The 14031-nt window shown below is 37.0% G+C and overlaps 1 protein-coding gene across 1 annotated transcript in view; it reads left to right on the top strand.

Moving 5' to 3' along the window:
• The window catches only part of ATR (ATR checkpoint kinase), a 102134-nt gene that overhangs the window by 68520 nt on the left and 19583 nt on the right, over positions 1-14031 (top strand). Inside the window, exons 35-36 of the mRNA XM_024769090.1 lie at positions 1034-1213; positions 5467-5609. Coding sequence (XP_024624858.1) covers positions 1034-1213; positions 5467-5609 — 323 coding nt within the window. The remainder of the gene's footprint in view (positions 1-1033; positions 1214-5466; positions 5610-14031) is intronic.

Genomic DNA, 14031 nt, shown 5'->3' with positions numbered 1-14031 from the left:
TCATGTCACTCCCCCAGTTAAAATCCTTCAAAGTATTCTTCATGGCTTTAGGATTAAGTCAGAACTTTAGAAAGTACACAAGGCCCTTTCTCATCGAGTCTCAGCCTACCTCTTCAGGTTCAGTTGTCACAAACCCTTTAGTATTCACAAACCCTTTAGTCTTCACAAACCCTTTATCTCACAACCCTTTAATCTTCAGCTAAAACCAGACTACTTGCCTTTTTCTCAACTAAAATTGAGACACAATTCTACCAAGAGTGGCCTTCACTGAATTCTTTGCCAGGAAAATTTCTACTCATTTTTTAAGACCTAACTTAGATTTTCCTCATGTGATTACTTTGCCTGACCACTGCTCAACTCCATTTTCCTATATCTTCAGGTAGATTTAGCAGACTGTCTTCTCTTTCCTACATAATATGCATGTATATTCTTCTGTTAATAACACTTAGCACATTGTGTTGTTGTTTTATAGTTTATTTCCTCACTTGGCTATGAACTTTTTTTTTTTTTCTTCGGTACGCGGGCCTCTCACTGTTGTGGCCTCTCCCATTGCGGAGCACAGGCTCCAGACGCACAGGCTCAGCGACCATGGCTCACGGGCCCAGCCGCTCCGCGGCATGAGGGATTCTCCCGGACCGGGGCACGAACCCGCGTCCACTGCATCGGCAGGTGGACTCTAACCACTGCGCCACCAGGGAAGCCCATACTGTGAACTTTTTTAAGCTAGAGATTTTGACATATTTATGTTTGTTTATCCCTAATCATCTACATATATCTTCAGTTTCCTGCACTTTGACTGACTGTAAAAAACAAGTGAATGAATGAATACAGGAGTTCTATATGAAATGAAGCAATGATTCCTGTTTAGGATTTTACTTTCATAGGAGGAAAATGAGAGATGAACATGAAATTACAAATAGGTTTATACATAAAATACCTTATGAACTTTAAATTCTAACAATTTTATTTGCTTTTCAGAAAATGGAAATATGTTCTTAAATTAAAAGGCTTGTTGTTGCCTTTTTTCTTTCAGGGTGATGTTCACCAGGCACTAATTGTTCTTCAGAAGGGTGTTGAGTTATGTTTTCCTGAAAATAAAACCCCAACTGAAAGTAAGAACATGTTAATCCATGGACGAGCTATGCTACTAGTGGGCCGTTTTATGGAAGAAACAGCTAACTTTGAAAGCAATGCAGTTATGAAAAAATATAAGGTAAGTGAATGTATAATGCAATTTCAGTTAGAAACTCACTTTTTTTGTTGTTTTTGAGAATAGATAAAATTATTTTAAGGTCCATATGGGAAGAGCACATGTATAAAAATAGCCAGGAAGCTTTTTTGACTTTTTAGTGAATATATAACATAAGTATAGTTGGAGGAATTATCACGAAATAAATATAGTCATGAAACCGCCACCCATATCAAGAAGTAGAATGTTCTTAATGCTCTAGAACTCACCCTTTCATCCTCCTTCCCAAAGTTAACCACAGTCTGGCCTGAAAATTTTTGAACAAACACAGTATTTACCTTCCTTACTACGTATTAAGCCTTACATAGATGGTGTTAGAAAAGAGATACTTCTCAGTAACCCATGGGTCAAAGAAAAAATTGCAGTGGAAATTGAAAAATACTTTGAACTGAATGATAATAAAAATATGACATAGCAAAACTTGGATTCAGCTAAAGCCATTCTTACAGGGAATTTGAAATATTATTTACATATGTTAGAAGAAAATAAAGGCTCAAAATTAATAAGCTAAGAATCCATCTCAAGGAGTTAGAAAAGGAACTGAAAAAAAATTAAAAACATGGAATATAGAAGATACAAAATAATAAAATAAGAGCGGATGGCTAGAATTGTGAAGCAGACTAACCTGGAAAAAGGAGTTAGACAAAAAGTTCTAGATCTGCATTAGAATCACCACTGAGTCTTTGACTGAATACCACGATACACATGCATAACTCAAAACGATGAGGCCCTGCTGGAAACAGCTGCTAAGGAAAGAACAATCATGGGGCAACTATAAGAACAACAATTTCCAGAAGGCAAATAGGCCCACTGATAGAAATCAACAATGTCAATCTTTTGGATTATAGAGCAGAAAAGAGTGGAGTGACAAGTGTATTTTAGAGGGGCAAACTGAGAATAACCAGGATGTGTTTCAAGACTTATTATAAAGGTATAGAAATTAAGATGATGTTGTGTTCATGTAAGGCTAGGCAAATAGCCAATAGAACAGAAGAGAGAACCCAGAAACAGATTCTAAGTGGTATTGTAGAGTTGAGAGAATGATCTTTTCCGTAAACATTGTTGTGTTATTTGGATAGCTTATGGGAGGAGAAGTCAAACTTGATCCCTTCTTTACAACATAAACAAAAATAAACTTCAGGTAGATTGTAGATCTAAATGTGAAAGGCAAAATAATAAAGGTCCCAAAATAGAATATAGGAGAGTATCTTCAAACCTAGAGGTAGCTCAGGACATCTTAAACAGATCAAAAACAATAACTATAAAAGAAACGATTAATAAATTTGACTAACTTAAAATTATGAATTTCTGTTCATCAAAAGATACCATTGAGAATGTAAAGGCAAGAAAGATGGGAGGTGGGTAGGGGGGAATAGATGAAGAGGATTAAGAGGTATAAACTTTCAATTATATAATAAATAAGTCATGGAGACATACAGCATAAAGAATATGGTCAATAATATTGTAATAACTTAGTATGGGGACAGGTGGTTACTAGACTTATCATGGTGATCATTTTATAGTGTATGCAAATGTCAAATCATTATGTAGTACACCTGAAACTAACATGATATTGTACATCAGCTTTTATTTTTTACTTAAAAAATAAAAATATATATTTATTAATAAGTATTTTAAAAGAATGTAAAGGTAAGCAATAGATTACAAGATATTTGCGATACATAAATGGTGAGGCTTATATCTAGAATATAATAAGAACTCTTAAAAGTCAATAAGAAAAATACAGACAACTCAATTTTAAAATTGAATAGAAGATTTAACAGAAGGATATATATAAATGACCCAAAAAAAGAAAATGTCTTCACTGTAGTAGACAGGAATAGATGCAAATTTAAAAAGTATTATGATGAAACTAATACAATATTATAAATCAACTGCCGTTCAGTTTAAAGAAAAGTATTATGAGCTAACACTATATACCTACAAGAATGGTTAAAATTTAAAAGATTGATATTTTCAAGTGTTAGCAAGGCTATAGAGCATTTAGACGCTCATACAGTGCTGCTGGAAGTATAAGTTATTACAATCATTTTGGTAAACAGTTTGGTGTTTTCTCCTAAAGGTGATAATACTGTGACAGCCACTTTATCAATGCTCAACACGTCTCCATAGAACATGTACAAAAATGTTTATACCAACGTTATTTGTAGATTTTAAACTGGAAGTAGAAATGTCAATCAATTATAGAATGGATAAACGAATTATAACATATCCCTATAATGGAATACTGTATGTATAGCAATGAAAACCAACAAACGAAAGTTACATCCAACAACTTGAATGGTTCTCCCAAACTTAATGTTGAAGGAAAAAAGTCATATGAAAATATCATACATGTATGATTCCATTTATATAAAGTTCAGAAATGAGCAAAACAAAATTATTTTATCAGAAATGGAGATAGTACTTGTTTTTAGTCCATATGCACTGCTATAACAAACATACCATATACTGGGTGGCTTAAGCAACATTTATTTCTCACAGTTCTGGAGGCTGAGAAGTCCAGAATTAAGGTGCTAGCAGATTCAGTCTGGTGAGGCCCTGCTTACATAGACAGCCATCTTCTCCTTATGACCTCACATGGCAGAAGAGGCAAGGGAGGGCCCTGGGGCCTCTTTTATAAGGGCACTAATCTTATTCATGAGGGTTCCACACTTGTGACCTAATCACCTCCCAAAGGCCCCACCTCCATATACCATCACATTGGGGATTAGGCTTCAACATATGAATTGGGCGAGGGGGGAGGGGGGACAACACACAAATATTTAATCTGTAGTAGTGGTTATTTGGGAGGAGAACAAAGGGAGTAGTGTTTGGGAGGGCGAAGGGGGAGGCTCGTGTTTCTGGAGTTCTTATATAAGTGTGATCGCTTTGTGATAATTGAGCAAGCTTTGCATATAAGATTTATCTTTCTGTATGTAGATTTTATTTTCTAAAATAAAATTTTAACTTAAACCAGGAAGGAAGGAGAGAGGGAGGGAGGAAGAAAGGAAAGGAAGGGAGATAGAAAGATGATGAAACCAGATTGAAAATATCTTTTTAGAAGCAATCTTAATTAGCATTTTCCTTCATTCCGTTTGCTTCTCCTTTGACTAGATGAGAAAAGCACACTGGGAGCCTCGTCCCTGTGGCCCGTTTTAGGCACATGAATCCAGCATCTGTTCCATATATCTAATCATGTCATTCTGTCCTCTATCCACAAGCAGGTTTGTATCTGTAAGGTTTTAGGATTAGATTTGGAGGAAACTTACAATCTCATTTTAAGGTTCCTGGTCTAAACTGTGTTCTCAAATTTGCTTGAATTAAGAGTCGAGCTTTATTTAAAAAATTTTTTTTACTCAGCTGTTCTATGTATTTTCCATCACATTTCAAGTAATATAATTAAAAAATAATAAACCACACACAATATACAAATATAAGGGAAAGGGAGAGGAAATGACAAAGGCGACTGAGTAGGAGTGGCCAGAAAGGTAGGAGAAAACTTGGAACATTGTGGCCTCGCAGAAGCCAAAGGAAGAAAGTGATTCAAAGAAGAAATGGCATGGACAACAGAAACATGCTGAAGAGAGGTCACTCACGTGAGATCAGAATTGGAAAGTATGTCTGTTTAAGTTGCTACTTTAGTGGAGTGGTGTCTACTGAACCAAAAAGAAATAGTTTGAGGAATGACAGTGAGTTGGAGAATTCTTTTCAAAAGCCTGATTATGAAGGAGTTGAGAGAGAGGGCAATAACTTGTAGATCTTAGAGAAAAATGATATGTGATTTCTTTTTTAAACCATATTTGAATGCCTTTAAAGTCCAGTCCTCTTCAAAGATTTGATATTCTTTCTCTGAGGTTTTTTTTTAAAACAATAAAAATATACCTGTACACACATACATGAAATACCTTAATCCATCTGAAAATTATTTTGATGTATCATATAAAGTGGCAATGTAAGTGGAGTGTTTTTCCCTATATAGCAAATTAGCATGACATGTTGATAAGCGGGCAACCCACCAGAACCCACCAGCTATCCTGAGAAAACCTTTGTAAGAAAGTAGCTATTCCTTATTTACACTAGAGTCAGTCTGCCTTTGACTTTGCTCTGCCTAGATGTCGGTCTCATACTTTTGATCCCTAATTATCTATTTATACTTTACTTCCCAGCATAGTGGGGGGTTTTATTAAGTGGATATTCTCTGTTATCTTTTACAGGATGTGACCTTGTTCCTGCCAGAGTGGGAGGATGGGCATTTCTACCTTGCCAAGTACTATGACAAATTGATGCCCATGGTCACAGACAACAAAATGGAAAAGCAGGGTGATCTCATTCGGTATATAGTCCTTCACTTTGGAAGGTGAGAGTGAGAACTGCATGTTTGCTGATTAAATATATCAAGGTGACTCTGTTGATGTTGAACTATTATCACAGATCTTAGCATATATAGGATGTTTTCTGCTTTATGATTATCACCTTAGATAAGATATAAATTTTTTCTTTGTACAATTTTTTCCTTCCCTTTAAATAATAACTATTTTAATGGAGTAAGTAATATATGCATGTTTTTTTTTAATTCAGTAGTACCAAGAATATACAATGAAAATTAAGTGTCCTTCCCATTCTGGACCCTCATCCTCTGAGTCCCCTTCCCTAGAATTCCAGAAGACCCTAAATCTAGTACATTTAATGGTTTTATTTAATTGCCTGTGGAATGTTTCCTTCCAGCCCATTCTCTAAGAAGTAGTATATATAAAAATGGTTTTGACATTAGACTTGTAGAAAGAGCTTATCGCTTAAACTAGGTAACAGGCGAAATGTAACTTAATTTCGTATATTAGTGTATTATAGTCAAATAGTGTATTGTCCCATGCCTACTGTTTATATTATCACAAGTTATTAATTCCTAAGAAGTAATAATAACGTTCCACTCATTTTCTTGTCATACTCATGGACCATTGCTTTACTGATGAATAACTTACTTCATACTAATAAATTTATTTAAAGTTGCCTATTATCAGGTATTTTGACTTCTCAGTTCAATATTTTCAGGAATCAAAGCAATATATTTTTGTTCATCAACAGTGTTAGGATTGCAAGATTTGGCCAAGCCTTTCTTCCCAAAATGGAATTCAATTTTTGTTTGCTTGTTTGTTTTTTTGTTGTTTGTTTGTTTTTTGGCCATGCCATATGGCTTGTGGGATCTCAATTCCCCAACCAGGGATTGAACCTGGGCCACGGCAGTGAAAGTCCAGAATCCTAACCTGTAGGCCACTAGGGAACTCCCTGGAATTCAAGTTTTATAAAATCCAAACCTAATTTAATTTATTATTGATTATTAGTGACTTGTTATTGAGGAAGAATTCCTGGCATATTGGCATTTTGAAATGGAAGCATAAGCAGAGGACAGTTACTAAATTCATTTTTCTTTTCTAAAATGAATAATACCTCTCATTTGCTCTTTAGTCTTGACATATATCATATGCATTGGTATACAGAATTTATTTAATACATTTCTTCTAAAACGAGTTATTTGGAGTCCTTGATATGCATAAAACTATTAGGTATAGTGTGAGATTTTTAAAAGTACAGTTTAAGAAAGTAAGACTATTTTAGAATATATTTTATCCATAGTAGTTAAAATAAAACATATGGATGCTTAAAGGAGTAAATAAGCTCAGTTATCGATGCTTTTCCTCTGAGTCATTGAATTACTGTGTTATTGCTAATTAAGCATTAGTGTTTGCCCTCAAGGAGCTACAGTCCAATTGGGTAGAGAAACCTTAGCACACAAAATATTTAAATAATGGTACATAGTAGAATGTGATCAAATATCAAAATAAGTGGTACAAATATTAGAAATATCTTTTTGATATTAGCAAGATACCAAAAATGAACCAAACAAGTCCAGGAGTCATGGATTTGGGGCAAATCTGAAGTCAAAATTCAAACCACTGGCTTCAGATATCAAAAGTATCTCTTTGCACTGCATTGCCAGAGAAGTTTGGTAGGCCTTGTGAAGAAGGTAGGGATTAAAAGGTAATTAAATTCAAAAAAGAGAGGGCATTACAGGCATATCTCATTTTATTGAGCTTCACAGATACTGTGTTTTTTACAAATTGAAGTTTTGTGGCAACCCTGTGTTGAACAAGTCTATCAGTTCCATTTTTCCAACAGCATTTATTCACTTCAGGTCTCTGTATACTCACATTTTGGTAATTCTTGCAATATTTCAAACTTTTTCATTATTATTGTGTTTGTTATGGTGATCTGTGGTCAATGATCTTTGATGTTAACTATTGTAATTGTTCTGGGGCACCATGAACTGCACCCATACAAGACAGCGAACTTATTCCATAAATGCTGTGTGTGTTCTGACTGCTCCACCAACTAGCCATTCCACCATCTCTTTTCTTCTCCTTGGGCCTCCCTATTCCCTGAGACAACAATATTGAAGTTAAGCCAATCAATAACCCTACAATGGTCTCTAAGTGTTCAAAGGAAGTGTTGAAAGGAAGAGTCACACATCTCTCACTTTAAATCAGAAGCTAGAGATGATTAAGCTTAGTGAGGAAGCCATGTCAAAAGCTGAGACAGGCAAAAAGCTAGGCCTCTTGTGCCAGAGTTAGCCAAGTTATGAATGCAAAGGAAAAGTTCTTGAAGGAAATTAAAAGTGCTACTCCAGGGCTTCCCTGGTGGCGCAGTGTTTGAGAGTCTGCCTGCCGATGCAGGGGACGCGGGTTCGTGCCCCAGTCTGGGAGGATCCCACATGCCGTGGTGCAGCTGGGTCCATGAGCCATGGCCACTGAGCCTGCGCATCCAGAGCCTGTGCTCCGCAACGGGAGAGGCCACAGCAGTGAGAGGCCTGCGTACCACAAAAAAAAAAAAAAAAAAAAAAAAAAAAAAAAGTGCTACTCCAGTTAACACATGAATAATAAGAAAGTGAAACAGCTTTATTGCTGATATGGAGAAAATTTTAGTAGTTTACAGAGATCAAATTGGACACCATATTTCCAAAGCCTAATCCAGAGCAAGGCCCTAACTTGCCTCAATTCTAAGAAGGCTGAAAGAGGTGAGAAAGCTGCAGAAAAAAAGTCTGAAGCTAGCAGACATTGGTTCATGAGGTTTAGGGAAAGAAACCGTCTCCATAACAGAAAAGGGCAAGGTGAAGCAACAAATGCTGATGTAGAAGCTGCAGCACATTATCCAGAAGATCTAGCTAAGATCATTAATGGTGGCTACACTAAACCACAGAATTTCGATGTAGACAAAACAGCCTTATATTGGAAGAAGATGCCATCTTTCATAGCTAGAGGAGAAGTCAATGCCTGGCTTCAAAGCTTCAAAGGACAGGCTGACTCTCTTATTAGGGCCTAATGCAGCTAGTGACTTACTACTCTGAAAATCCTAGAGCCCTAAGGTTTATGCTAAGTCTGTTTTGCCTGTGCTCTGTAAATGGAACCACAAAGCCTGGATGACACCACATCTGTTTACAACATGTTTTACTACATATTTTAAGCCCACGGTTGAGACCTACTGCTCAGAAACAAAGATTCCTTTCAAAATGTCAGTGCTCATTGACAATGCACTTGGTCACCCAAGAACTCTGATACAGATGTATAGTGAGATTAATGTTGTTTTCATGCCTGCTAACACAGCATCCATTCTGCAGCCCATGAATCAAGGAGCAATTTCAACTTTCAAGTTTTATTGTTTAAGAAATACATTTTGTGATTGGAGTGATGTCAGCATTATGGCAGAGTGAAAAGCTACCTTTGTCTCACCCCATCAATCTACAACCAGTAAAACATCCACAGTACAACAAGGGTACTTCCGCTCAATACACCAGCACACCGGAGAATCCACACATTGGTACATCTAAAGGTGGGTGTACTGAAACACATAGAGAAGTTGAAAGCAAGGGAACAGAAGAGGTGGTGCCTGCAAATCCCAGCCCTCCAGCCACAGCAACTGAGTCTCTGCAGCCCCAGAGAACTGAACAGTGGCAGAGGAGGGAGGTACACATGATTCTAGCCTCCTGGCCCCAGCAGCTCCTGTGGCCACGGGTAACTGGGAAACAGTGGCAGTGGGGCCTGAGACCCTGTCCTTCCAGCCACTGAGGCGCCAACAACTCCAGGTCCACTGTGGCAGAGCTCCATGAACCTTACAATACCAGACACAGCAGAGATGCCCATGCAACCTCAGCTCACCTCCCAACTCTCCTCATTCCCCTCCCCCCATGGCAGTGGAGCCTGCAATTCATGGGATCCCAGATGAGATGGCAGAGCCTACCATCTAGATGCACCAAGCAGCAACACCAGTGACAGTGGGAGAAGGAGCTACCATCGACTCCAGAGGCACAAGGTGCGATAATGAGGGCAGGGAGTCACACCTCTAACAGAGGAGGTGGAAGGTGGAAAGGGCCGACTCAAATAGAGCCAGAGGCGCCTCAGGTAAAAGAAACCAAAAACCTATGCTATAGTGCCACCTACTGGAAAACAAAAGAAAGGCCTCTAATCTCAAACCTGTCCCTACTTCAGATGAACTGGCAGAGGAACAACTCATCTAGCACCATGAATAACCACAGTGACAGTACCACAAAAAGCAAATGATGATTTTCCAGAAACCAAACTTAAAGATGCAGAATATTGCAATTTGATAGATAATTCAATATAGCTGTCATGAAGAAACCCAGTGAGCTGCAAGAAAACTTAGAAAGGCAGTTCAGTGAGCTCAGGAATAAAATTAATGAACAGAAGGAGTACTTAAACTCTAAAAAAGAACCAAACAGAAATTCTCGAGTTGAAGACCTCAATAAATGAGATGAAGAGTACATTTAAAAGCATTGGAAATAGAGCAGACCATATGGAAGAGAGAATTAGCAAACTTGAAATGGTACAAGTAGGACAGGAAAGAGAAGATATTTTAAAAATGAGGAAATTCTAGAGAGCTATTCAACTCTTTTAGGAAGGGCAACATTAGGGTAATGAGTATCCCCGAAGAGAAGAGAGGGAGAAGGGAGCAAAGCATTTATTTAAATAATAGCTGAGAACTTCCCAAACCTGGAGAAGAAACTGGGTATACAAGTTCATGAAGCTAAGAGAACACCTAATTACCTTCTCTAAGACAGATTGTATTAAAATTGTCAAAAGTCAATGACAAAGAAAGAATTTTAAAGGCAGCTAAGGAAAAAGGGATGGTAACCCACAAAGCTACCTCATTGGGCCATCAGATTTCTCAGCAGAAACTCTACAGACCAGGAGGAAGTGGAGTGACATTCTCAAAATACTGAAAGTCATCACTCAGGAATACTCTATCCAGCAAAGTTATCATTCAGATATGAAGGAGAAATAAAGACTTTCCCAGACAACCAAAAGCCAAGAGAGTTAATCAACATTAGACCTGCCTTACAAGAAATGTTGAAATGAGCTTTTCTACCAGAAACAGAATGGCAAAAAGTACACAAAACGTTGACTAAGGTGATAAGTAGACAGAATCAAAAGTTGCAAGTCTTTATCGCAACAGGTTTTTAAACACTTTGTTATAGCGTAAAGGTTAAAGAGGGAAAATGTTGAAAAAACAAATATAGCTGCTTCAATTCAGTAACAAACTCACAACGTAAAATGGGATAATTTGAGACAACAAAAATATAAAAGGGGAAGAGGAAAAGGATGGAACCTACGTAGGTAAATGAAGGTAAGATCCTATCAGCAGAAAAAGGACTATTTTATCTGAGAGATTTCATACAAACCCCATGGTAACCACAAAACATAAATATAGAGTAGAGACATGAAACATAAAAAAAGAGGAAACTACGAAAAACAGAAAACCTCCAAACCAAAATGGCAGACAGAAACACAAGGAAAAAACAAAACAAAACAAAACAATGGATATATAGAGCAACCAGAAAACAAAAGCTAAACTGGCAGTGCTAAGTCCTCATCTGTCACCTAAAATGTAAACGGATTGAATTCACCAACCAAAAGACACAAAGTGGTTGGATGGGTTAAGAAAAACAAGACCTAACTATATGCTGCCTCCAGGAGCTCAGCTCTAAAGACAAACATCGGCTGAAAGTGAAGGAATTACAAGAAAATGGAAATTAACAGCAACACAGTAATGGTAGGGGACTTTAACATCCCACTTGTGTCAGTGAATAGATCATCTGGAGAGACATTCAAGGAAACAGCAGAACCAGATGGATTTGATAGATCTATACAGAACATTACATTCAAATGCAGCAGAATACATATTCTTCTCAGGTGCACGTGGAACTTTCTAAAGAACAAATCTCAATAAATTTAAAAAGATTGAAATCATATCAAGCATCTTTCCCAATCACAATGGTATGAAACTAGAAGTCAACTACAAGAAGAAACGTAGAAAAATGACAAGTATATGGAGACTGAACAGCATGCTACTGAAGAGCTATTGGGTCAACAAAGAAATCAAAGAAGAAATTAAAAATTACCTGAAGACAAATGAAAATGAAAATATGACATACCAAAAAAATCTGTGGGATGCAGCAAAAGCAGTACTAAGAGGGAACTTTATAGCAATACAGGCCTACCTCAAGAAACAAGAAAAATCTCAAACAATCTAACCTTACACCTAAAGGAAATAGAAAAAGAAGAACAAATGATGCCCAAAGTCCATAGAAGGAAGGAAATAATAGCAATCAGAGTGGAAATAAATGAAATAGAGACTAGAAAGACAGTAGATAAGATCAGTGAAAATAAGAGCTGGATCTCTAAAAAGATAAACAAAATTTACAAACCTTTATCTAGACTCACCAAGAAAAAAAGAGAGAAGGGTCTGATAAATAAAATCAGAAATAAAAGAGGAGAAATAACAACGGATACCACAGAAAAACAAAGGATTGTAAGAGAATATTATGAACAAATTGGACAACCTAGAAGAAATGGACAAATTCTTAGAACCATACACCCTTCCAAGACTGAATCATGAAGAAATAGAAGGACCAGACAGCTTCACAGTGCATTCTACCAAACATTCAAAGAAGATTTAATGCTCAAAGTCTGCCAAAAAATTGAAGAGGAAGGAACGCTTCCTAACTCATTTTATGAGGCCAACATCACCCTGATACCAAAACCAAACAAAGACAACACACAAAAAAGAAAATTATAGGCCAATATCTCTGATGAACACAGACACCAAAATCCTCAATAAAATATTAGCAAACCAGCTGCTACAATGCATTAAAAGGATCATACACCATGATCAGTGGGATTTATTCCAGGGATGTAAGGATGATTCAACATACACAAATCAACCAACATGGTACACCACATTAACAAAATGAAGGATAAAAACCATATGATCATCTCAATAGATGTAGAAAAAGCATTTGAGAAGATTCAATATCCATTTTTGATAAAAAGTGTCAATAAAGTGGGTATAGTAGAAACATACCACAAATTAGTAAAGGCCATGTATGTCAAACCCACAGCTAACATCATAGTCAACCATGAAAAACTGAAAGCTATCCCTTTAAAATCAGGAACAAGACAAAGATGCCCCCTCTCACCACTCTTATTCAACATAGTATTGGAAGCCGTAGTCAGAGCAAATAGGCAAGAAAAAGAAATAAAAGCCATCTAAATTGTAAAGGAAAAAGTAAAATTGTCACTATTTGTGGATGACATGATTTTTTATATAGAAAAGCCTGAAGAATACACGAAAAAACTATTAGAAATAATAAACAAATACAGTAAAGTTGCAGGATACAAAATCAGTATACAAAAATCTGTTGCATTTCTATTATACATGCTAGCAGTGAGCTAGCAGAAAGAGAAATTAATAAAACAATCCCATTTACAATTGCAGTAATAAGAATAAAATACATAGCAGTGAATTTAACCAAGGAGGTGAAAGACCTGTACACTGAAAACTATAAGGCATTGCTGAAAGAAATTGAAAAAGACACAAATAAATGGAAAGATATTCCATGCTCATGGACTGGAAGAATTAGCATTGTTAAAATGCCCATACCTAAAGCAACCTACAGATTCAATGCAATTCCTATCAAAATCCCAAGGACATTTTTCACAGAAATACAACAAAAAATTCTAAAACTTATATGGAACCACAAAGGACCGCAAATAGGCAAAGCAAACCTAAGAAAAAAGAACAGGGGGCTTCCCTGGTTGCGCAGTGGTTGAGAGTCCACCTGCCGATGCATGGGACGCAGGTTCATGCCCTGGTCCGGGAAGATCCCACACGCGGTGGAGCAGCTGGGCCCATGAGCCATGGCCGCTGAGCCTGTGCATCTGGAGCCTGTGCTTCACAACGGGAGGGGCCACAACAGTGAGAGGCCCACGTACCGTAAAAAAAAGAAAAAAAAAAAGAACAAAGTTGGAGGTATCACATGCCCTGATTTCAAACTATATTACCAAGCTGTGGTAATCAAAATAGCATGGTACTGGCAGAAAATAGATACATAGATCAGTGGAACATAACTGAGAGACCAGCAAAACACCCAGGCTTCTATGGACAACTAACATTCAACAAAGCAGCAAAGAATATACAATGGAGAAAGGGTAGTCTCTTCAATAAATGATGTTAGGAAACTGGACATCCATGTGCAAAAAAAAAAAATGAAACTAGACCACTATCTCATACCATACACAAAAATCAACTCAAAATGGATTAAAGACTTTAACGTACTACCTGAAACCACAAACCTCCTAGAAGAAAACCTAGGCAGTACAGTCTTTGACATCCACCTCAGTAATATCCCTCTGGATATGACTCCTTAGGCA

The sequence above is a fragment of the Neophocaena asiaeorientalis genome, unplaced genomic scaffold, assembly GCF_003031525.2.
Source record: "Neophocaena asiaeorientalis asiaeorientalis breed wild unplaced genomic scaffold, Neophocaena_asiaeorientalis_V1.1 scaffold118, whole genome shotgun sequence".
In the NCBI taxonomy this organism is placed as follows: Eukaryota; Metazoa; Chordata; class Mammalia; order Artiodactyla; family Phocoenidae; genus Neophocaena; species Neophocaena asiaeorientalis.
Note: the sequence above shows the minus strand (reverse complement) of the source record. Positions and strands in the feature narration are given on the sequence as shown.